Raw genomic sequence first — 24,160 nt, 5'->3', positions numbered from 1 at the left:
TCATTGCCGATTCAGGCTGCCCAGCTTCCTGCGGTCCTTGTTCTGGCTGCACTGGGGGTCATCCATCTTGTGGACACGGATACATTCCTTGAGGTTCTGAGAGCGGATCTTGGGGTTCAGAATCTCCTCAGTCATGGAGCTGGGGAACCATCCTCTCTCCTGGTCATGCAGGCGCTCCCCAAAGATCCACCCTGAGGAGGAGGGGCAGCAGGGTCAGGCACTCCACAGGGGCACGCGCAGGAGCTGGGGCCTGGGTGGAGCTTCCCCAGCTAAGGCTCCTGTCTGTGTGGGGAGCAAAGCTGAGGGACTGAGTCCAGCTGGCTTTTCCCAGAGGGCAGCAGCTTGGCACACCCGGCTCGAGTGCTCAGGCCAGGTTCATCCCGGTGAGCTGGGAAGGCAGGTGGTGAATGCAGAGGACCAGGCTGCAGGCTCTGACACAAGCTCCACACTGACGTGGGAGCCCATTCTGGACCCCTCAGCACTCCCATAGGAGGCCAGGAGCCCCCAAAGTGAGAGGCATCCAAGGGGCCCCGTGGAGTCCATGCCCCAAGAATGGACCCGGAGGTCACCTTCTTATTGGTCAGTTCCTCTCAGAGCCTCAGCCTCCCAAAGGCCACTATAGCCAGCTGAGAGTGGCCTCTGAGCTGGTAACACTTGAGTCACAGTGCTCTGGCCATCTCCCCCACTGCTTGCTCGGTCCCCTTCTCCCACCCCCAACCTGGGCCTGGGGGCATATTCCCACCAGCTCTGGGGGGCCTGGGGCATGCTCTCTGCACGTCACCTTTGGGCAGGTGTGTATTCAGTTGAAGAAGGAATCTGGAATGGGGCCCAGAGGGGGCCTGAGTGGAGGAGGCCTCCCGGGATGGGCTGGTTGCCTGGCCTGGGCAGAGAAACAGGGAAAGGGGAGCCAGGCACAGTGGCCACGCCTGTGATCCTAGCAACTGAGAGCCTGAGCCAGGAGGAATGCAATTTCAAAGCCAGCCTCTGCAACTTAGGGAGATTCTCAGCTTAGAGAGACCCTGTCTCAAAAGTTTTAAAAGGGCTGGCGATGTGGCTCAGTGGTGGACAGCCTCTGGGTTCAACGCTCAGTACTGTAAATAATTAAATTAATTTAATAAAATTAAATTCTGCAGGGCCTGGGAAGGAACTTCTTTTGGTGCTGATGTCATCTGTGTGTGTGTGTGTGGGGGGGGGGGGGGTCCTGGCACCCAGGGAGCCCCGAGGCTAGTGGTCACAGGCTTCCCTGGAGGCCTGACTTGGGGCTTGGAGTTCTGCTCACCTCCCTTCCACTGTGATGGGAGGATTGAAGCCAGATGTTCGAGGGCAGGGGGCCGCAGAATGCCTGCTCCGGCTGGGCTTGCTGGGAGGGGTGAAGTGGGACCTCACTTTGGGGAGGAAAGTAGACACCGAAAACAACCCCTTGGGCTGGGAGAGGAGCAGGGCTGGGGTCCCCGGGGCCTCACCATCTTCCGTCTTCTCCAGGATGTTCAGGATGTCAGCCATCAGGCTGCTGGGCCACATACGGGTGCATGCACTGGACCTGCGGGCAGTCTGATGGGAGGAGAGGGGGTATGGCGTGTCCCCATTGCGGCCCCACACCTGTACCCCGGCAAGCAGTGGCTGACAGGGACAGCCCTGCAGCCAGTGGGTGGCTGAGCCCCACTTGATACAGGACTGTGAACTCCCCAGCAATGGACAGGGCTCACCTGAGGGGGAGGGGTGCTTGCTTCTAAAGGCAACACCCCCCGACTAGCCAGGAGTTCTGGGAGAGAACACTGGAGGAAAGGACCCTCCGAATGTGAGGCGGTGCTCAGCTGAAGCTTCAGAAGGCACCCCAGGGTGTGGCCCTGAAGGTGATTTGGGGGCTCAGGACAAGAGGTCACAGCCAGGAGCCATGGCTAGTCTGTGAGGCGCTGGGCTCGTGCACCTTTGGGTCTTAGATGCTTTCCAAATAACTGGCAACCGCCAAAGAGCCTTGGAGTTTGGGCCCAGGTTCCTCCTGGTGTCCCCATGGTTCCTGTCACCTATGACCCAGTGATTGCTATCTTTATGTTGACCGTCCAGCACTGGCGAAGCTGGGGTCAGCATCCTTGGTGGTGCTAAGCCCCTGCCCCATACGAGGCCTGAAGCTGCGGCCCAGGGAGCGAGTACAAAGCCCCCGCAGTGGCCACTTGCCAGGCCGGCACTCACCCAGAAGCCGGGATGTGAAGGAAACAAACTTGGTCCTCCTGTTGGGGGCCAGCGAGGTCATCCACCGCTTCATCTCACTCCTGGTACAGGGAAGAGGATGGTGCCCCAACCGCAGAGCAGAGCAGAGCAGACCCACCCAGCGTGTGGTCCCAGCCTTCCCAGCAGGCCAATGCCCTGCGTCAGGAGGAGCTCCCAGGAGGCCCTCCTCGCGGGGTGCATTTAAAAAGCCAGGCAGAAAGGAGTAGTCACTCCCTAGAGTGCACTGAGGCGTCTCAGGGAAGCCGTGGTTTGTTAGCAGCAGCAGGGTGGGGAGGGTTAATGTGACCCCCAGCCCTGGGGACCCTGGTGGGAGTGGTGAGGCAGCTGCAGAGGAAGCAGGCTGGCCGGGTGGCCAGGAAGAAGCCCTGGGCCCACGGCTCATGGAGCGTCCCTCCCACATTGGTCTCGTGGGTTCTGTGAGAGCTCTGGGCTTTGAGGCAGCTGTCCATGTAGCTCAGAGGGAAGAGGTGAACAGGAAGACACGCGGGTGAGGGGCGGAGGGAGGAGGAGGGCGGTCCCCTGGTCATCCACCCAGTTCTCAGGCTGGTCTGAGTGTGAAGCCCCGAGGGAACGCACCTGCACACTGAGCTGCCCTGCATTGGCCCACACCCGAAGCTGTGGCCCTGGGGCAGACCCTTCCCGAGGGCTGGCCTCCCACAGGTTTGGAGTCTCATTCCACCTGGGAGCAGGCCTGTGGCAGAGGAGGCCAGGCCTCCTAGCAGGGTGGCTGGGAGGGGCCGCAGGGGTGTCACAGGGTGGGGCCTGCACAGGGCACTCACTGAGAAGATGCCTTCAGCATGTAGGTGGCCTCGTGGTCATCCTCGTTCTCCAGCAGTCGCAGGATGAACACATTGGCCAGCGTCTGGCCCTGGTCCTCCAGCTCCTCCACTCTCAGCAGGCCGCGGGAGGCCGAGTCGAATACCTGGTACTTATCTCTGGAGACCAAGGGAGCAGGTGGGCGTGTCAGTCCGGCAGGACAGGCAGCACAGCCCAGCCCAGCCCAGCCTCCTCAGCCCCCTGCCAGCCCTTGCACGCCTGTCCCCCAGGAGCCTTCTGGCCAGGGTGTGGGGCGGGCAGTGGCTGAGCGCTTCAGGGTGCCAGACACTAACGGGAGCAGAACCCACCTCACGGCAGGGGAAACCGAGGCTTCTGGACAACAGCAGGGGACCTCCAAACCTGATCCCAAGCCCAAGCTCTGTCCTCCACCTGCCCAGCTCCTGGGGCCATGGTCAGACCTGGGCTCATGCCATCCCATCGGCTCACCCGGGGATCTGGCGGCAGATCACCAGCAGGTCATTGAAGAGGAAGACGTAAATCTCTCGGAAGAGCTTCTTGGTCCACAGGGTGCGGGAGGTCTTGGGGCCTGACATCTGCTGCAGCTGGCCCTGCTTCAGCAGCCAGGGGGACTGTGAGATGATGGGCACTGACTAGGAGGGGTGGCAGGGTCAGGGCCTGGACCCTCTTTCCCACCCCAGCCCCCAGCAAACTGACCGAGTGACACTGGTGTGACGGTGGAGGGTGGCTGGGCTTGGCCAGGCACAGGGAAACAGCAGCGGTGTGAGTGTATGTGAATGTGCGCCCCTTGTGCAAGTGTGCTTCACCTGTGTGTGTGTGTGCTTCAACCCGTGTGTGATGTGTAACTCTGTGTGTGCACATGTGTTCTGTGCCGTGTACGTACCCACACGTAGGCTTTAGGGCATGTGTTTGTGCCTGTGTTGATGTGTGTGCTGTGTGTTTCTTAAATGTGTGTGTACTACTGTGTGTGTATCGCACATGCATGTGCACTGCCATCTGTATACTGCATGTGTGAGCATGTGTGTGCTGCCATGTGTATACTGTGTGTGAGCATGTGTGTGCTGCCATGTGTATACTGTGTGTGAACAAGTGTGTGTGCCATGTGTGTGATCAGCATCTCACTAGGCTCAGCCTGTTTGGTGCAGAGTCGGGATGGCCATGTTCACAGGAAGAGCAAAGAGAGTTACCAAAGAGCAGAAGCCTGGCCTGCAGGAGCTGGTGCTGGCCCTGGCTGTGCAGAACAGGTGGGAGTGGGGCACCGGCCATCAGCCCAGAAAACAGCAGGTCCATCTCTGGGGCCCTTGGTGGGCGCTGTGTGCTGTGGCCTGTCACCAGAAACGCAGGCCCCAGGAGCCCTCAGGGCTTTAGTAACAGCCAAAGTTTTATGTAAAGTTTGGGGAGAAGGTTGATAACCTGAAAATTCTCAGACATGAGAATCCTAGAGTAGTCCCTGTCACCATAAATTGACCAGCTCAAGGTCTCACGGTGAGTAGTTAAGAGTGGGCCTCGGGCCAGCAGGCAGCGCTGGGGCCAGGCACTCGCTCTCAGAAGGCAAGTTTGGAGGACGAGCTTGGGCATGAGCACTGGATTCAGCAGGGCCGGGGAGGTGGCCCAGGTGGGGGCAAGTCTGGGCACACAGGTGGGATGCACAGGTGCGGTGCAGGCTGACTCCCACCCCAGGCTTACCTTGATCTTGAACTCCATCTTCTTCTGGATGCTGATCATCTGCTCTGTGCGGCTCATTTTCCTGACGCCCTCGTTGCATGCCTTCACCACCTGGGACAGGAGACGCTGTCTCAGGCCAGCCCACCCAACGTCCCAGCCACACTCCTTTCTCTAGGTGAAAACCTGAGAGTCTGGTGGCCTTCAGTGCCTTGTTCCCAGAGGATACTTCCCAACGAGGCACAGTGTCAGCCAGGCTGGAAGATGTACTGCGAGGCACCGGGTTGGCCTCTTGCCCATAGAGGGTGCACATGTGACTCCTTGGCTCCCAGTAAGAGGCTGGGGCTGTGACACCACCAGGACCTCAGGGCCTCGTTCTGAAGGAACTAAGCTCTGTGCTGGCTCACAGGCCAGGGCAGCGGCAGGTGATGTCTGTGCCTGTGGGGGGTCCCTGAGCATGACACCCGTCCATCACGTGGGACTGACTGGGATGATGACAGAACATCCATGTGACAGTCCCATGGAACCACAACCAAGGCCGTGAACTCTGCATGTACCAAATTGGATGGGAGTGTAGGAACTAACCCCCTTTGGCAAAGAAAGTTTGTGTGCACCTGCGTGCACAGGGTCTGTATGGAGCCCTGGCAGCCTGCTGGAAGTTGGGTACAAGATGGCCAGGCACCTTCGCTCTCTTCTTTTTGCTTATGAGAATCTTCTGAATTTTCTTGTGTTGAGCATCAATTACTTTTATAAATTAGAAAAAAAAAACCTTTATTTTAAAAAAATGAGCGGTAAGAAACAGAGTATACCCTTCATTAAAAGCAAAAGGGAAATGAAAGTAGAAACAAATCTATTTGGAAGCATCCCCTGGCCCCCCGATGACCACAGTGAGACCCTCTGGGGCATTTGGCCTTTGACAGGACTTGCCTCCTGCAGCCCAGCGTGGCTGCTCCAGTGGGGCTGGCACGGGGGCACAGGAGGCTCTGCCTTGGGCGGGCAGGTGCTCTGACAGGTGCTGCCCAGCTGGCAGGTTGCTGAACCCCCTGGCCGGCCCGTGGTGGCTACAGCTTTGCCCTGTAAGGATCAGGAGGAGAACTGTCCTTGCCAATGATAAAGGGGACAACTGCCAGCGAATTTCTGTGACCCCTGCCTGGGTGAAGGACATGGCAGCAGCCCAAACAGGGAAGCGACTGCCTTGAGCTAAGAAGCGCTGGCCTCCCGACTCGCACAGAACCATGCCACTCGTCCACGGAAGGTGGACTCCTTTCACGAAGTTCTGCCCCTCGGTAACAGAGTGGAAAGGACTTCCTGCACCCCACTGTTCACCATCATGGCAGTCAAGAGCCCAGCGGAGACATCCCACACAGCAGCCCCAACTGGCTCTCAGCTGCAGTGATGCAGCCGCTTGGCACATAGGGCAGAGCCCGGGAGCATTCGAGGATGCAGACAGAGCTGCTGACCCCTCCCGAGTCCTGCCTGCCGGACACTTCTAGGAGTCCTCTGCCTCTCTGAGGATCAGGAGAGGGCCCTCCACTCAGCCACAGGGAAAGCCCAGCGCTCTTGGGCAGGGCCAGTGAATCCTCCCAGGAGACACGTGCGGGGGTGAGTCTTGAGGGATGGGGAAGGGGAGTGGAGGGACAGGGCTGGGACAAAGAGCTTGCCAGTGGACAGGAAGAACAGGAACAGCCTCCACACAGCCTTAGGAGGGAGGGAGATCATTTGTGACTTGAGGAGAGAGGCAAAGACAAGCTTAGGGTCTGTATGGGCCCCAGACACTTGCCATGAGCAACACCAGACAGCTGATGGAGGCCTGGGCCTGTGATGGTGGCAGAGTTCCATGATGGGGAAGAGTGTCCCCGAGTGCCCTGTGGCTGCCCCAACATCCACCATGAATTAGTAGAGGAGGGTGCTGAGGGGGTCTCAAGGGCAGGAAGGTCTGCTCAAGCACCATTGGGCACATTTTTAGCTCTGGTGACTTTTCTTGATGGTAAAAGTAAAAATTAAACGAAGGCCTGGTCTAAAGAGATGAGGGGGCTGGCGGGAGGGTGGCCCATGTGGGGCAAGTGGCCGGCTGGCCCACGTGCATGCAGGAGGGACTCACCATTTCCAGCTCCCTGTGAGCCTCCAGGGCAGTCCCTTCACACTCTGAGCTCTCTTCCACCCTCTTCAGAATGTTCTGCCAGTGGGGACAGGCTGCGTTACCCTTCCTGCCAAGCCAGCCCAGGAGCTGTGACCGTGACACACACACAGCCCTCGATCTGACACACCAAGGGTTGAGGCACCCCATCCTAAGGCTTGCCAGAGTAGGATGAGCACAGCCCAGTCCATCCCCTGTCCTGGACAGGGGCCAAGGGCCTTGGGGGGGCCTGCGGTTCCCCTCCCTCCCTCAGCTACTGCTGGGAGCCTGGTCCTGAGGCTTCCTGAACTTTGGCCCCATCAATAAACAATTGTCTTTTCTCCAATTGTTCCATTTTCTTCAATTAACAAAACTTTGTGCTCAGGTACCCATGGTGTGGGTGCCTGGTGAGGTCTGCTTTTGTCCCGTGAGGTCTGGGTGTCTGGGCTCCATCTCCCGGTTCTCCTGGCTGTCATGGACCATGGCTGTACCCAGTGTCTCCAGCTTCCCCGGCGTTGGTCCCAGCTCTCTCCTCCACCCCTGCCTGCCCTCCTCTCCCAGCAGCCAAGCCAGAGACCTGCGAGGTTCCCCAGGTTCCTTCCACTCCTTCCTCACCATGCGAGGCCAGTCACAAACCCTGTCATTAACTGTCCCTACTGGCCAGTGCTGCTCAGCTGTCTCATTAGAGCAAAAGTTCCTTTCAACCAGGTCACATTGGTGGCCTCAAATGGAGGACAGTGTCAGCCCCATGGCCTGCTGTGTGCTTATCTCAGCATGTCCCTGGGTACCCTAGTACTGTGACCTGCAGTTCCAGGTGGACCTCATCCCCAAACACACTTCCTCCGAGTCCTTCCCTAGGGCCCCCCAGTTACCCCTGCTCTCCTACACCACCACGCAGGTGGGTTTCAATCTGACACTGGTTTTCATCCCACATAAATCAAGGTCTTTATATATCCATGTATGTTCATCTCTACAACATGTCAAAGCTGTTTATTCTGCATCCCTAGAAACTGTTTCAGTTTTTCTCAGTTAAAAACATTCCATTCGTCCCTCCTTTATTCCATAGCCTCGTGGGTTCCCTCAGCCGCTACCTCTTTGATGCTACTTCCTGTGCTTCTGAGACCTCCTCCCAGCCTCCTCCCCTCTGCTTCTGAGTCAGCTGCCCCTTGGTGTCCCCCCCCCGCCTGACCCTGACTTCCACAGCTGTGGCTCCAGGACATCATTTGGGGCCCCAGTGAGACTCACACGGCCCTTCACTTCCCACGGCCAGTGGCTTCCTGAGGCTCAGAACCTGACTGGACACACCAGCCAGCTGCTGTCCTGGTGGGGCAGCTGGGATGCCCCCACCCCTCTGGCCTGTCCCCTGCAGGGTCTGTGGCTACGCCTCTCTTGGTTCCTCCCTCTCTCCTGGTTGCTCCCTCTCAGGCAGGTGGGGCTCTGTCCCAGGGCCTGTCTGCCCCTTCTCTCCCTCCTGGGTGGCCTCTTCTACTAAATACTGACCTCTCCCTCTAACTGGAAGTGGCTCCTCAGCTGTTCAAGGTCACGGCCAACCCCACTGGCTCCAGCCCAGCCCTGGCTCCTCCACTCCTGACTTCCCTGAGGGCACCAGGCTGCTCATGCTAAAAGCCTGGGAGTCTCTCCTGGTCTGTCCTCCTTCCTTTGACACTGATTTCAGCTCACTGAGTCACTGTCTCTCCGGTCCTTCCTCTGCAGCTGCCACAGTGAGCCCGGAAAAGCACCCTCAGGTCAGGTGAAGACCACACAGGATGGAGCCCCAGGCCCTGAGTCTGCCTCTGACAAAGTCAGTCCTACCTTGTTCCTGTGAACCCTGATGCCCCAGGGCCTTTGTGCATCCAGTCCCTTCTACATAGAATGCCCCTTCCTCCGGATGGCCACCTGGCTGGCTCTTCCCAAGCCAAGACTCTGTTTGAATGTCACTTATCTTTCTTTGCCCCCTGCCCCACTGGCAGTGGCGAGGGAGTCACGTGACCTCATTAATTGTCCTCCTGGTCAAAACCATTTCCTGGTTGTTTTCTCTGACTGGGCCGTCACAGCTTAGGGAGATGCTTGGCACATAGTAGGAGCTTAATTAGTTCTTGTGGAAAAAATGGTCTCCCTAGAAAGCCAACAGAGCTCTGGGGAGACAGAAGGGAACTGTGTGGTGCCGGGGACCCTGTGGAGCCCAGGGGGCATGGGCCGGCGGCAGCACCTGCACCAGCAGCTTGAGGCGCATGATCCTCTGGAAGGGCAGGATGAGGAAGGAGGAGAAGGGCAGGCCTCTGCACTTGGGGTCGAGCTCCAGCTGTGCAATCAGCTCCCGGAACGCTGCCTTCTCCTGGCTGGGAACACAAACACAGCAGTGGGTCTCTCCTGGAGGTGCACATGGAGGCGCTTCCTCCCCACTGACAGCTCCTAGGGACCCAGAGACCCACGGTCAGGGAAAATGTGTCGAGTTCTTTCTTTCTCTCTCTCTCTGTCTCTTTTCTAATGGGAAATCAACTGTTCATGCACAAGTCAAATAACAATAGTGATTTTGCAGGCCCAGCCTGTGAGGTCTGCAAAATAGGTGGCATGTGGGAGGGCGAGGATTCTTTGTGTGGCCAAGTCTGTGAATCAGACACACAATTAGATGATTTCACTCAGGAGGACACCATGGCGAGGTAACCCACGTAGTGACGGGAACAGGCAGCAGGTGCCAATCACCTGCCAGAAGGGCCTGAGCTATTTCTGACAGGTGGGCTGGGCACAGCGCTGACAGGACCTGGGAGGCTGTGGGAGATGAGTGTCAGCCCCGGCTGCACGTGCTGAGTGGTGGTGCTCTGCCTGATGCTGCTCATGTGGCACAGGGAGGGGCCTCAGGGCTCCTGGGCACGGTGGTGCGTGGGCACCTATCCCTGGAGCACCTGGATGTGCAAATTCATCCACGAGTAACCCTGGGGTCCCACAGAAAGGCCAGCCAAGGGCAGGCTTCAGACCCACAGGAATAGCAGGCATACGGACCGGTCACCAGCTCTTGTCTCGGGAGATGCCCAGAAAGGCCAGTACAGCCACTCTATCTCAAGTGTTCTCAGCAAGTGTCCTCGGAACTATGACCACAAGACCAGGGTGGCATGGCAGCTGCTTCCAATCAAGCTTGCCAGCTCCCCCAACATGCGAGGACCTCTCTGTCCTCATAAAACCCCTGACCTTGCCTTCGTTCCCAGGACAAACAAGAGGCCACCTCAGCCTGCTGTGTATCCTGGCCTGCGATCCTGTTCCTCCTTCCCAAATGAAGATTGTTCAGAAGTTATGCTCTTCTCTGATGTGGAAGGTCACCTTCGTAAAGGCCTTCGAAGTTTCTGAGTGGAACTGAGTGCCCTCCTGGATGGCCCCAGTACCTTAAGACTGACCAGTGCAAAAACTCAACAGAGGCAAGGTGACTGAAAAATTATCTTGTCAACTGAAACCTCAGAGGGAGTTGCTGACATGGTGGATTGGTAATCGAGCCAAGGGCATGGCTGGGTAGCCACAAAGTCAGCTCCTGCCCTGCCCCTCCCTTCTGCTAGTTCATCCCCGTTTCAATCTCTCGGCTCTCTCGGCCTCCTCCTCTTCCCTGAGTGCACAGGGCCTGCTCAGCGGTCTGGGACGGGTCTGGGGGACAACTCACTCACTTTGGGTCCAGTGGGGTAAGGCTCTGGGAACATGCCAGGTCTGGGCACTGTCACTGGCCTGGAAGGTGGCAGGCCTGGATGCGGTCACCAGTCTGGCCAACCTCGGGGCCCCTGGGACCAGGGAGGGCAGGGATGGGGAGGGACACTCACAGCAGCTGCTTGTAGGTCCTCTCCTGGTAGGTCTGGTTGCTCACATAGGTGATGTAGACGGAGAAGTGGCTGGCGGCGTAGTGGTACACGATGTCACACACATCAGAGATGACGATGTTCTCCTCCATCCTGTGCTCCAGCTCCAGGAGAAACCTGCAAGGGGCAGCGGCTGGGCTGAGGATGCAGGGCAGGCAGGCTCAGGACACACCCTGGCTGGGACAAAGCAGCGCGCAGGTCCAGGAGACTGGCCAGAAACCTGCAAGCTGGCGGGACCCGTGGGCACATCTGGTTTGGATGGACGACAGCATCGCGGTAGACAGACGCCTCATCTCTGTCTCAGGACAGACTGCTGTGTTTGCAGAGGGAGTAAAATGACCATGAGGACTTGCATCAGGATGGTCCCATGGGGGTGGGCGGGGTGGGGGAACCTGGACTGCCCCTGTGCTGCCCGTCACTGCTGAAGCAGGGGCCTCGGCCCAGGGCTCACTGTGTGGGTGTCTTTACTTCTGCACCTCAGGATTTCCCACAGTGAAACAGGAATCAGCACATAGATAAGAGGTGCAGAAGCCAAGGCCGAGGGTCTCTACAGCTGCTCAGGCCTCGGTGACCATTGTGTCCAGAGCCATCCAGACAGGCCTGCCACAGGGAGGTGGAGGGACTAACGCACAGATGGGTGTCAGTGCAGAGGGCCACATGTGACATGGCATGCCCGGGGCTCACAGCTGAGTGCAGACACTGGTCAGCTCCTCCCCATGTGACCTTTAGCAGCCAAGATGCCCAGGCCACAGTGAGGTGGTGAGTGGGCCTCTGACCCCGATAATATGCCCGAGTTCATTCCTTCTTTGAGAGAATCAATGGATGTCTCTTCTTCCTCCATTGACTCACCCTTGACTTCAACCAGGCCCAGCCATAAGCTCAAAACCACTTCCCCCAACTATGGCTCACACCATCCAAGAGGATCGGGAGCCTGAGGCAGGCTACGCTGAGAGGTCTTAGCCCAGGGGCCCGAGCCGGGGCTCTGTAACTGCAGGAGGGTGAACTGCTCAGGGGGACACACCCACAAGTCATGGACTGGCCGAGCACCCGCCTGAGAGATGGACTGCAGTGGACAACTGTGGGTTCCGTGCATAAGAGAGACCACTCAACATGGCTCCAGTTCAGGGTGGGTGTCCTCCCGGCCATGGCTCCATGGAGACCCACAGGGTATGGTTGATGGGGACGGACCTGGGACTTGCCACTGGCCACCCCGCTGCGTGGGGAGATGGATCTTGAATTTATGTCATTATTAGTCATATTAATTATGGAAAATTTCCAACAATCAAGAGCAGAGCAGCCCTGAGACAAGCACCATGGCCAGCTTCGGCCGCCTGGACGGGAGGCGGCTCTCACCGCTCGCTCACAGCCAGGACGTCCTGGACGTTGGAGAAGAGAATGTGTGCCTCTGACGGGTGCAGGATCTCCTTCATCCGCTCGTTCTCCATGAAGTGGGACACCAGCAGGTTCAGGCTCTTGTAGTAGGAGGCCTCGGAGGTGACCAGCTCGAACATGGCCTGTGTCAGGGGAGGCGGGGACACAACACAGGAGACCCTGTGGTCACTGCCTTGATTCCAGGGAAGCCCAACTGCGTCCTCCTGCTCAGAGGCACCGGGAAGCCCAGCCGGCTGGAGGGAGACACGAAGGTGTGTGGATGGCTGCTCCCTGACGCTGCCACCCCTACCAAGGGGACAAGCAGCCCCGTGAAAGAGGGCACCGTGTCCTGCCCTTTTAGAGCACGCTCTCAACAACTCTTCCTTTGCCATGGACATCGGGGACAAGTTGAGGTCCAGGACATGGAGAAGGAGGAACACATGAGGTCAGCCCCAGGGTGAGGGTCCTCCAGGCCACGGGTTCCTGCCCGGGTTACTGGCAGAGTCAGGAGGGAAAGTCGGCGAGCAGAGGTCCCCGACTCCACATGCCCAGAAAAACATTTCGAAGGAAATGGGTCACCATGACACCTCCGGCACCAGCAGGGAGGAATTTGGTGGGGACTGTTTCCTTTTTTACTTTTTGAATTGTCTGAAAATTAGAAAATGAGCCTGTATCATCGCTCCTAAGGTTGGATTTTATAATGTAATAAACAATCTTCATTTTGAAAAAGAAATCCTTAATCTAATAAGCTCTTCTGAGGCACCTCTTTTCCATCTGTGTGTGTGTGTGTGTGTGTGTGCATGTGTGCATGCACATGTGTGTTCATGTGTGAGTGTGCACATGTGTGTCTGTGTGCACGTGTCCACGTGTGTGCGTGTGTGCATTGTGCACTTTTTTGTTCTTTATTCACTGAAGCTGTTCTTTATTCACTGAACACCACAAAACTAACCGAAGCTCTGCCCTCTCAAGTGTGGCTCCGTGAAGCACATGCAGCAGCCTGGCCTGCCTGCCTTCCGTGCTTACAATGACCTCAATCTGTAAAGTCAGCTGGCACCTTCCACCTTCCTCTCCCCATCTTCCTCCACTTTTTATCGGCCTAGGGTGGCTCAGGTCCCCAGAGCGACAATGTAATGGGTTGAATTGTGCCCACAACAGGAGGCTACGCCCACATTCTAGTCCCCAGAGCCTGTGAGTGTGACCTTGTTTGGGAAAGGGTCTTTGCAGATGTGAGTTAAGGATGTCAAGGTGAGGTCGTCCTGGATTTCTGGTGGGCATGCCCATAGTGGAGTGACAGGGAGCCATGATGAATACACACAGGGTGGAGAAAAGGCTGGGGAGGTGTGGCCAAAGCAAGGGACACTTGGAGCTGCCAGAACTGGAAGAGGCAAGGACTCTCCCGCAGAAGGAGGGAGTACAGCCCTGCAGAGACCACTTCAGGCCTCTGGCGTCCACACCTGTGGATGAGTACCTCAGGTTTCTGTGCCCCCAGGCTGTGGACAGTCCTGGGAACCAACATGGCCCGGCAGAGGAGGATGGACAGACACAGCCATGGTGAAGGCAGGGCTCTGGCCTCCCCAGGTTCAGCAAGCTCCAGCTCCAGGGGTTAGGAAGGAGGGAGGGAGAACACACAGGCTCAGGGGTCTTTGTACAGCTGTCCCTTCAATCCCCAAGGTCCCCCAGGAAGGAGGCATAGAAGCTCCTGTGTCACCAGAAGGAAGCAGGAGCAGAGCTGAGGCCACGTGCCTGAAGTCACCCACCTCTGTGGTGGGAGGGCTGAGACGACTGTGGGTTTCCCCATTCTGGCTCTGCACAGCCCCTGCCATGAAGCCTGATGTCCCATGCTCTGGCCAGGCTGGCATTGGCCAGCTGCTTCGCAGTAGGGCGGCCGCTTTGAGCCCTCGACCAGCCTATGATTCCCATCCTCGGGGAATACTCATTAGACTGACCCCAAATTTATAAATCACAGCGTGGTCCCCGAATGGCACTCTTAGGTCTGGCTATTGCACTTGGTATCTGCAACAGCCACGTTCCACTCCGAGGGCCTGTCCACCCGCCACTGGAAGCCAGTTCTGCCCTGGATTCCCTGTGACCTGTAAGATGCCATCAAGGCGGGGCATTTCTCCAGGGTTTTGAGGACTACAGCAGGCGGGGGTGGGCTGGGCGACTGCGGTCACTAGCAACCCTGCCGACAGCCCACCCAGCCAGGCACTTTAAGATGAGGAACAGATTTGTAAGTCGAGGATGTCCTGCAGGGCAGACCTGCCTAGTAACCAAGTTGACAGTGATATCCTCCAGGGCTGAGCCGCCAATCACAGGCCCTGGGCCACCAGGTTGCCCCTGATTGAGATAAGGACAGCGAGAACCAAGACGCTGACACAAGCAGTGGCCTCTCCATAACGTCCTTGCACCACAACTGCCTTTCCACCTGAAAATAAGCACCCACACAAAAAGCACAGCCCTGGACTCCTGGTGGTCAACCTACAGCCCCAGCACTGACGCCCAGCTAGCCATTGGCTGCTCCATCTACCTACACCCAGCCTGGACAAGAGAGGCCCCTCATGAGAAGGTTCCTGGAAGCTTTCTTGGCTACAGATGCTGTCAGGAACTCACTTTCCTGCTGCTAAATTTAATTTTCTTGAGACAATGTCAAGCCTTCATGGCTCCCAAGCTCCAGGCACACATAACTAACAAAGGTGATCCAGACCGGTGTCACAGGTACAGGGCGCCACAGGTATGGGGCAGCGGGCACTGAGCCCAAATCACAGCAGCACAGGGAGAGGGGGTCTGTCGACCACATCACCAGGAAGGATGCCTACCAGAGCACCACGATTATGCATGCAAGGGCCTCCCTAGCCCGGGTCCACCCTGGTTCCCTGGCTGGTGGCATTGTCATCCTGACACCAGGAGGACAAGGTGGTCGGGAACAACCAGGCCTGGCCTTTCAGAGGCTGACTTTGGCCTGAACCACCGCTCATGGAGGCTGGCGGAGCCCATTCACTCAGAACTCACCCCCAATTTATCCATTTACAGGCAACTGGTCATCTGCGAATTCTCCTTTGGCAGGGTGTCTGTCTTGTGGCATATGTCCTGGTATTAGTGACATCAATATGGTCGCCTTTTCCTTATCCGTGTAACTTTACTATCAGAGGCTGAAGCCTTTGTGGGTGGAACAGGGCTAACGAGGGACCTGGCCAGCCTGCTCACTCCTTTACTCCTGCATCTGTTGGTGCCACAGAGCTCACGGGACATCTGCTGTGTCCAGGTCTAGGCCTGAGCTCCCAGGTGACCGGGCACAGTCCCTGCTGTCACCACAGGCTCACAGCCCAGGGGAGCAGAGAGAGCAGGTGTGAGAGAAGCCTGCAGTGGAGCCAGCTGAGGCACATCGAGGAGCAGGCAGGGCCAGGTGTGTGTGAGAGCGAGTGTGAATGAGTGTGAGTGTGCGTCCCAACTTCTGCTGAAGCCGGATGTCCCATGCTCTGGCCAGGCTGGCATTGGCCGGCTGCGTCCCCACCAGGGCAGCTGCTTTGAGCCCTTGGCCAGCCTAGGATTCCCATCCTCAGGGAATACTCATTAGACCGACCAAATTTGTAAATCACAGCGTGGTCCCCGAATGGCGCTCTTAGCTCTGGCTATTGCACTTGGTATCTGCAACAGCCACTCCGAAGGCCTGTCCACCCGCCCCTGCGATTGCCAGCTCCGCCCTGGATTCCCTGTGACCCATAAGATCCCGTCAAGGCGGGGCATTTCTCCAGGGTTTCGAGGACTGTGACGTAACTGGTGGGCATGTCCCTCTGTGGGCAGCTGAGCTGCAGACTGGCCTGAGGCCCTGGAGTGGGGACTTGGCCAGAACCTCTGCCACAGTGACAGTTGCTCGGCCTCCCACTGAGCCTCAGTTTCCTCATGTACAAATGGCCCCCTGACTCATCGTGTGGCTACTAGGAAGTGACTGTGAAATGCTCGGCCTGGAGCCTGGCCTGCCACCGAGCCTGGCCTGTCGCAGAGCCTGACTTGGGCATTTCCCGTCCAACCACTGTCGTTGCCTCCACAAGTGGTGGGAAGGTGCTCTGGCCAGACGGGCAGAGGGCTGTCCTAGGAGGACACTGGGATTGTTCCCCAGAGGATGGCAAGACATCCCATTCCCAGGAGTGCCAAAGATGGATTCTTGGGGGCAGGAGATAGGATGGTGGTGAGGGAGGGGGCAGGACATGGGGGGGCCCTCTGTGCATGTCGTGGGCCATCACTGACAGGGATGAGTGGGAGACCCTCAGGTCTGGTTTACATTTTCAGGTCCATCCCTTTTGACCATTATGTGGGGATGGACACCAGGAGCCAGAGTCAGGAACAGGGAGGGCTGTGGCCCTGAGCTCCAAGAAGCCACATCTGTCCACCTGCAGAGTCACCCCCATTCAGTAAGCAGGGGGTCATGTTCTTCTCAGTAAATTTGGATTTTTCTCTGACCAATACAGCATAGTGGACAGGGCTCTGGAGCGTAGGCGGGAGCCCATGTGTGGGGGCTCAAGTGACAACTACTTCTAGTGCCACTCTGTGTGACGAGGCACAGCCCCATCCTAAAGGCAGCCCTGGGGTGCAGGTACCAGGGCCAACAGCACCCCGTGACACCAGCAGTCCCTGCCCAGCCCAGCAAGCCCCCATCACAATGCTGATTATTAAATTTCCTGAAGACAACCCGGTAACAAAGCAATTTGAAAAAATTTATATATTAAAGCAGGTATAAATGTACACCATGTTCAGGCTTCCTCACAGAGGGATACAAATGAACCAGACTCCATTTTTCATCCAGCATGAGAGTCAAGGTAAAATCGCTAGATAATGTGCTACATTCGTGGTGGGGAGAGAGCACACCCACCCACAGACAGAGCATGGGGACAACTGGGCGGTGTCTTCCCAGTTCAAACACATGTGGCCTGTATACCAGCTGTTCCACTCAGCGGTCCCCACCGGACCCACTGAGGGCATTCTGTCTTTGCATGATTTTAAATAATTCTGCAGGGAACATCCCTGAGACACGACCTTTTCAACTGCAAATGTGCATTAACAGGGGCTGGTTAAATATGGACCGGATAAAAAACAGAGCCCCAAAAAGCTGCAAAAAAATGGATTGCTACCAGGTGCAGGGGCACATGCCTGTAATTCCAGCAGCCCAGGAGGCTCCCACGTTCAAAGCCACCCTCTCACGCACAGAGGCCCCCCTGCAACTTAGATAGGCAACTTGTGAGACCCTGTGTCAAAAGAAAAACATTAAAAGGGCTAGAGATGTGGCTCAAGGGTAAGTGTCCCTGGGTTCAATTCCTGGTACAAAGAGACATTTTGCTTAGAGAGACATGATAAGTATTTTGCTGAGTGTCAAGGAAGCCAGGCTCACAGCGATGCCCAGAGCAGCTTGTTACTGATACAACAGCGCAAGCATAAACCTTCTACTGCAAACAGGCGGCTGAGGAGGGACCCGGGCAGCTCAGGATAGGTATGGGGTCGGGGAGACTCTTCCTCTGCAAATACTTCTGCTCTTTTTAAATTTTATATCAGATGCATAAACTATTTATCCAAATGATTCATTTCAAAAATTATATGTGCTAATTTCACTATCTGGTTAAAACAGTTATTGGTGTTTATTTTCTGCATCAAATAGAACATCAGATCAAAGAAATACCTGATGTTTTGGGTGATGGCTACTGCCACCTTAAGAGCTGGCCCCCTCCCAATTTAGGACTCTCTTGCTGAATTGTTAGGGTTAACCCTATAGATAGAGATTTGGTGAAGGCTGGTTAATAAAGTAACAATCACAATTTAAGTATTTGATAGGCCCATCATATAAAAAACCCTAAGCCTGGGCTGGGGTTGTGGCTTAGTGGCAGAACGCTTGCCTAGCCTGTATGAGGCACTGGGTTCGATCCTTAGCACCACATAAAAATAAACAGATAAAATAAAGGCACGCTGTCCGTACATAACTACAGAAGAAGAAAACACAAAAAGCAAAACCCCAAGCAATTTCCTTTTGCCTTTTGCAGGCGCAAAGAAGGCAATACATATCAGTCCTGAGCAGTGAAAGCAGCTGCCAAACAAGACCCAAGAGAGGACGAGCGGACTCAGACTGTGTTGGAGACCACTGGGCCCCTCCCTTCCGCTCTCTGGGCATACTGGGGACTTGCCGTCGCCCGTGAGTGTACCTGTGTGTGTCCCTGTCCCCTGGATATTCTCAGAACATCACTCCCTGCTCACGTCTCCAGCCCGGCACATCCAGCCATGGAGACCAAGTGGCAGACAGGTCCTGCATGTGTTGGGGACACCGCCCACCAGGCTGAAGGCATGGCAGCTGCAGGCTGTGTCAGTCCCACAGTGCCAGGTGTCAGGTGGGAGAATCAAGTGCCATCTGCGTGGCCCTGCCCTCCCCCTCCACAGTCACATTCCCTTTCTTTCTCTTTATTCTTTCAGGACATTTCTGTGTCCCACCCCTTCCTGCAGGTCCTGGAAGAGCCCCCTGCTGCCCACCAGGAAGCCCTGCTATTCTTAACTTGCCTCCTTCCTGTTCTTTTAATCTGAATATATTCCAATTACTTTCTCCAAGTGTCGTGTTCTCAGTGACTCAAAAACCATCGCTCAGAGGCCGGTGGGAACCCAGATCTGTGAAGGTGGAGCTGGGGCAGCAGGGGTCGCCCCCGGGCTTTGGCATGGGACCCCAAAGTTTGGGAGCGTACAGTCTGACAGCTCAGCTTTGTGTTCATTACAAGACAGAAAGCTTACTTTGACCTCTTTAAATATGAAAAGCCAATCCCCGAAACTCGGAGCAAGTCACATCGAAGCCTGTGTGTCCCTGTTCCCACCACTGAACGCAACTACATTGCTTCTCCATCCGCCTCGGTATCTTCAAATTTCTTCATCTGATCCACAGGAAACAGCCAAAAATGTATAGTTTTTATTTTCTTTGCACACTCTATTATAGATGAATGTTCTATTCTGCTTTTTAAAAAATGTCATATATCATGAATATTTGCTATTTTATTCTTTGAAAACATGTTTTTTAATGCTGTGTCTTAGGATAGCTATATACTGTCTTACGAAATAATTCCTCTACTGTTGGGTATTTAGACTTCTTCTCCTTATTCTTTGAAATTTTTTGCTGGGATGCGCATCCTAATAAATAAATACTTGTGCACACATCTTATTATTTTGCAAGACAAATTTCTAGACAGAAATACTAGAAGAGGTACAAAAATATTCTTATTGGAATTTTGGTACAATGATTGCTATGCTTTGCTTATCACTGATGTAACAGAATGCTCATTTATATAACAAATTAGAATAAAAAATTAAAAAAATAAAATCCCCCCAGCACTAGGCTTTTCACGATTTGGGTTAAAAGATTAGATTAGATTTGGGTTAAAAGTCTCTGTCTTTTTGAAATGCAGAAGACAGTACCTCAATACTGGGATTTCTTTGATTATTAGTGAGTTTGATTTCTTTTTCATTTACTCACTACCCACTTGTTCTCCTTCTATGTGAATTGTTTTACCCATTTTTCTTTGGGGTGCTTTCGTATTCTTATTGAAAAGAGTTTTCTAGTTGAATGAAATCTGGGTTTTGCCAACATTTGTTAAAACAGAAAATTTTACTTAACACCAAAAAAACAAATAACCCAATCAATAAATGGGCTAAGGAGCTGAACAGACACTTCTCAGAAGAAGATATACATTTGATCAACAAATATATGAAAAAATATTCAACATCTCTAGTAATTAGAAAAATGCAAATCAAAACTACTCTAAGATTTCATTTCATGCCAGTCAGAATGGCAGCTAACAAGAATACAGACAACAATAAATGTTGGTGAGGATGTGGGGAAAAAGTTCACTCATACATTGTTGGTGGAACTGCAAATTGGTGCAACCACTCTGGAGATTCCTTAGAAAACATGGAATAGAACCACCTTTTGACCCAGCTATCCCTCTCCTCTGTCTATACCCAAAGGACTTAAAATCAGCATATTATAGTAAAGCAGCCACATCAATGTTTACAGGAGCTCAATTCACAATAGCTAAACTGTGGAACCAACCTCGACTCCCTTCAATAGATGAATGGGTAAAGAAACTGTGGTACATATACACAATGGAATATTACACAGTATTAAAAGAGAATAAAATTATGGCATTTCAAGGTAAATGGATGGAGTTGGAGAATATCATGCTAAGTGAAGTAAGCCAATCCCCCAAAACCAAAGGCTGAATGTTCTCTCTGATAAGTGGATGCTGATCCATAATGTCGGGGGCATGGGAAAAATGAAGGAACTTCAATGGGACAAAGTGGTGAGGGGTGGGAAGAAAGCATGGGGGCAGAAAAGATGGTGGAATGAGATGGACATCATCGCCCTAGGTACATGTATGACTGCACATATGTGCGACGCTACATTGTATACAACCAGAGAAGTGAAAAGTTGTGCTGCAATTTTGTACAATGAATTAAAATGCATTCTGCTCTCATATATACCTAATTAATATTAATTAATTAATTAATAAAACAGAAAATAAAAAAGACAAAGCAGACTGGGACAAATCATTTGAGCCCCAAAACAAAACAAAATAGCCAAATTTTTTTGTGTTTATCTTCCTTTGGGCCCAGGGATTATTTATGAGTGTGTTATCTATTTTCCAAGTGTTTGGATATCTTCCTGTTATCTTTTTCCCCCTTTAGTGCTGGGGATGGGTCTCAGGGCCAGTGCATGCAGGGTAAGTATGTGCCACAGAGCTATGCCCCCAGCCATTTTCTAGTTATTTCACATTACCGATTTCTGTTTTAATTCTCTAGGGTCAGATAACACCGTTTGTATGATTTCACTTCTTATGCATTTGTTCAGGTGTGCTGTGGTCTATCTTGGTAACTATTCTATATGTACTTGAAAAAAAATTGTATTCTGCTGTGGTTGGGTGGAGTTGTCTATAAAAGTTAACCAGCTCCAGCTGGCTGATGGTGGTCAGTTCTTCCACATCCCAACTATATATATATATATATATATATATATATATATATATATATATATATATATATAGTTGTTGGTGGACCTTTATTTTTATTTTATTTATATGTGGTGCTGAGGATCGAAGCCAGGGCCTCTCACATGCTAGGCAAGCACTCCACCATGAGCCCCAGCCCCAGCCCCATCCCTGCTGATTTGATATCTCTTGGTTCCACTGGTTACTGAGAGAGGAGCCTCTCAGCATGTCTTCAACTACAATTGTGGGTTTAGATGTTTTTGCATGTGCATGTCAATAAGGGCAGCTTTGATTGTCAATGTTACCCTACCTTTGAATAATTTGGGCATTTTCTTCTTTTGAATGCCATAGCCCAGGTGGGGCAGACGGCAGCCTGTGGGTTGTAAATCTGGTTTTCCTGAACACACGCAGGCCTCCTCCTGCCTGTGTGCGTAGCTCTGTCACGCCAGGGCAGCAGGGCGAGCGGTACTGACTGAGACTTCACCAGCCATTATCTAGCCCTTGAAGAAGAAGCCCGCTGACCTCTGCCCAGCGCCACGCGGCTGCAGTGACGTGGGAGAGAGAGAGCGGGTCCAGCCCTCAGCTCCTCAGTCGCGGGAACCACGTTCCACTCGAGGCTGGTGACCGTGGCAAGATAGCTGTGGGACGATCCTCTCACTGTGGAGTGTTCTGAAGCAGCCCTGCCATGACGGTGGCCCCCCTGCACTGGCCACGGCATCTCTTCTGCCAGTGAGTTTTTGGTCACTGGTGTATTTTTGTGTTTTTAGCATTTTTATTTTAAAACTTTGATTGATTCTTAAGAGATTGGGTCTCACTATGTTGATCTTGAACTCTTGGGCTCAAGCGATCCTCCTGCCTCAGCCTCCGGAGCAGCTGGGACTACAGATGGCTGTCACTGTGCCTGGGTGATATTTTTGGTTTTGAGTCAGTTTTTGGAGGCTCGTATTTTCCTAGAAAATTGCTCTCTCGGACTCACAGAGCCTCCTCCCAGCTGGGCCAGCTGCTCTCCTCAGAAGCGTGTTTGAAGGGCGTCTTCTGCGAGCCTCCGGCTGGCCTGTCCAGGGAGAAGTTAATCTGATCTGGATTTCTCCCTTATTTAGTAATGGAAGCCCAGCAGGGTGAGTATTTTTATCCAAATGTAGCCTCGCCCGACCCCCTCCATTCCACAGCATCTTGAACTCAGTGGCCCCCTCCTCTTTGAAACAGTCTGATATGTAAGCAGCATCCTCCATCTCCTCGGTTAGAAGCGGTGGCCACATTGCTGATGTGAAGTTGTAACAGCGTTTATCTCTTGTTCCACAGTGTCGTAGTGAGACACGTGGCCTGGACCACTTCAGTCATCATTTAAGGAGATATACATCTCGGTTAATTAATCGATGACCAACTTTTGGTGATGTGTCCAGTGGTCAGCCTCCACTAGGGCGGGTGGCACAGCTTGAAGAGACAGAGCCCAGGGACAACGTTGTCAGTCAGCCACTGTCTCAGGCCCCCAGGGCCTGGCGTGCCCCACCGCTACAGCATGAGGATGTGGGGCCACTTGTGCTCGGAAGCGGGCTACAAGAGCAGGGCGGTCCCTGGGCTCCATGTGCTGGACCCCACATTCCAGTTCACACGGCCCCCGATCCCGCGTGACCTCCACTGTGCAGTGTGCTCTGAGGACCAGCCTCCCTGATCCTGGGAACCTCAGGTGAAAACAGCGATAGATTTTCACGAAGAAAGACACCCTCAGCAAAGCGAGCAGGTCAGCTCCCCCAGTGCACAGGCCTGGGAGGCAGCGCCCGGAACCCCAACGGAATGCCGTCAGTCCCCACAAAAACGCACATGGAGACCCCCGTCCCCGCTGCAGTAGTTCAGGGGTCTTGTGGGTCGCCCTCCTTAGTGGATTCATGCTCTCCTCTCAAGGGGGATTAGCTCTTGGGGGAGTTCAGTGCCCTCTGCTCTCTCCCCTTGGCCTGCTGGTCCTTCAACTTCCAGCCATGAGTTGAAGAGCAGGGCCCTCACCAGCACAGCCACCTTGAACTTCCCGGCCTCCAGAACCATGAACTCTTCTTTACCTATCACCTGGTCTCAGGTTAGCAACAGAAAATGAACCACGACATCTTCATTTTACAGATAAGGCAACTGAGGAACAGAGAAGTTACCTATATTTCCCAGGTCACACAACTAAGAAGTAGAGTGGGACTGAGAATGATAATCACTACATTCTGTTGCTCCCCACACTCCACCGTGAAAAAGCATCTGAGTACATTAAAAAAGAATTAACATCCAGAATGTACAAAAAGCTGCTAATAAACCAATCAGAACACCAATATAAACAAACCAATTTTAAAAAAGGATGAAAAATAAAACAGCCAGCTGACAAAGGAAGGGAAATGATAATTGCGTGAAAGGCTGTTCAAGCAAGTCCTGGGGACAGGCAGGGGAACAAGCGGGAGTTTATCTGACAGATTACAGAAAACCAGGATGTTCAACAGAGCCAGGAGGGCAGTGGGAAAGGCCCTCACACTGCGGGTGGCCAGATGGATCTGAGTCATCCTTATCCAAAATGCTGGGACCAGAAGTACGTCAGACCTGGGGGGTGGTTGAATGTTTGCAGATACATAATGAGATATTTTGGGGATGGGACCCAGGTCTAAACACAGAGTTCATTTATGTTTCAAAAAGGCTTATACACATAGCCCAGAGGTAATTTCATTTAAGATATCTTAAATAATTTAACATATGAAGCAAAGCTTCATGGTATCAATTTTTCACTTGTAGTATGTCAGTGCCTCAAAAGTCTGATTTTGGAGCATTTCACATTTCAAATCTTTGTCTTAGGGACACTCAGCCTGTACTGCCTTTTGAATTACAGTGTGGTGGGGTCCACTACCATTCAAAATGCACTTCACTTCTGACCAGCAGCTTCGGGTGAGGTCCCTCCCTACAGCCACCGCTCATGTGGGTGCTAGGAGGCCACACGCAGGAGTTCTCCCCAGCCACCTGTGCTCCCCGCCTCACTGAGGTCCCCTGGTGCCCTGCGGGGCCCACGGAGAGCTCTGGGCAGACTCCACACACACCTCGATCGTTGCACTTCAAGCCACCTGTGTCCTTCCCTCAACTTCTTCAAGCCAGTTGTACCTGTGATACCATCTATCACTTAATGCTGA

At 53.9% G+C, this 24,160-nt stretch overlaps 1 protein-coding gene across 1 annotated transcript in view; it reads right to left on the bottom strand.

Annotated features, from left to right (window-relative positions):
• LOC143389575 (ephexin-1-like) overlaps window positions 1-24,160 on the bottom strand; it is a 33,257-nt gene continuing 9,097 nt past the window's right edge. Inside the window, 11 exon segments of the mRNA XM_076842545.1 lie at window positions 1-191; window positions 1,464-1,501; window positions 1,503-1,551; window positions 2,191-2,270; window positions 3,009-3,164; window positions 3,493-3,656; window positions 4,711-4,800; window positions 6,788-6,862; window positions 9,012-9,141; window positions 10,603-10,755; window positions 11,992-12,152. Coding sequence (XP_076698660.1) covers window positions 1-191; window positions 1,464-1,501; window positions 1,503-1,551; window positions 2,191-2,270; window positions 3,009-3,164; window positions 3,493-3,656; window positions 4,711-4,800; window positions 6,788-6,862; window positions 9,012-9,141; window positions 10,603-10,755; window positions 11,992-12,152 — 1,287 coding nt within the window.

The sequence above is a fragment of the Callospermophilus lateralis genome, unplaced genomic scaffold, assembly GCF_048772815.1.
Source record: "Callospermophilus lateralis isolate mCalLat2 unplaced genomic scaffold, mCalLat2.hap1 Scaffold_63, whole genome shotgun sequence".
NCBI classification, from domain to species: Eukaryota; Metazoa; Chordata; class Mammalia; order Rodentia; family Sciuridae; genus Callospermophilus; species Callospermophilus lateralis.
Note: the sequence above shows the minus strand (reverse complement) of the source record. Positions and strands in the feature narration are given on the sequence as shown.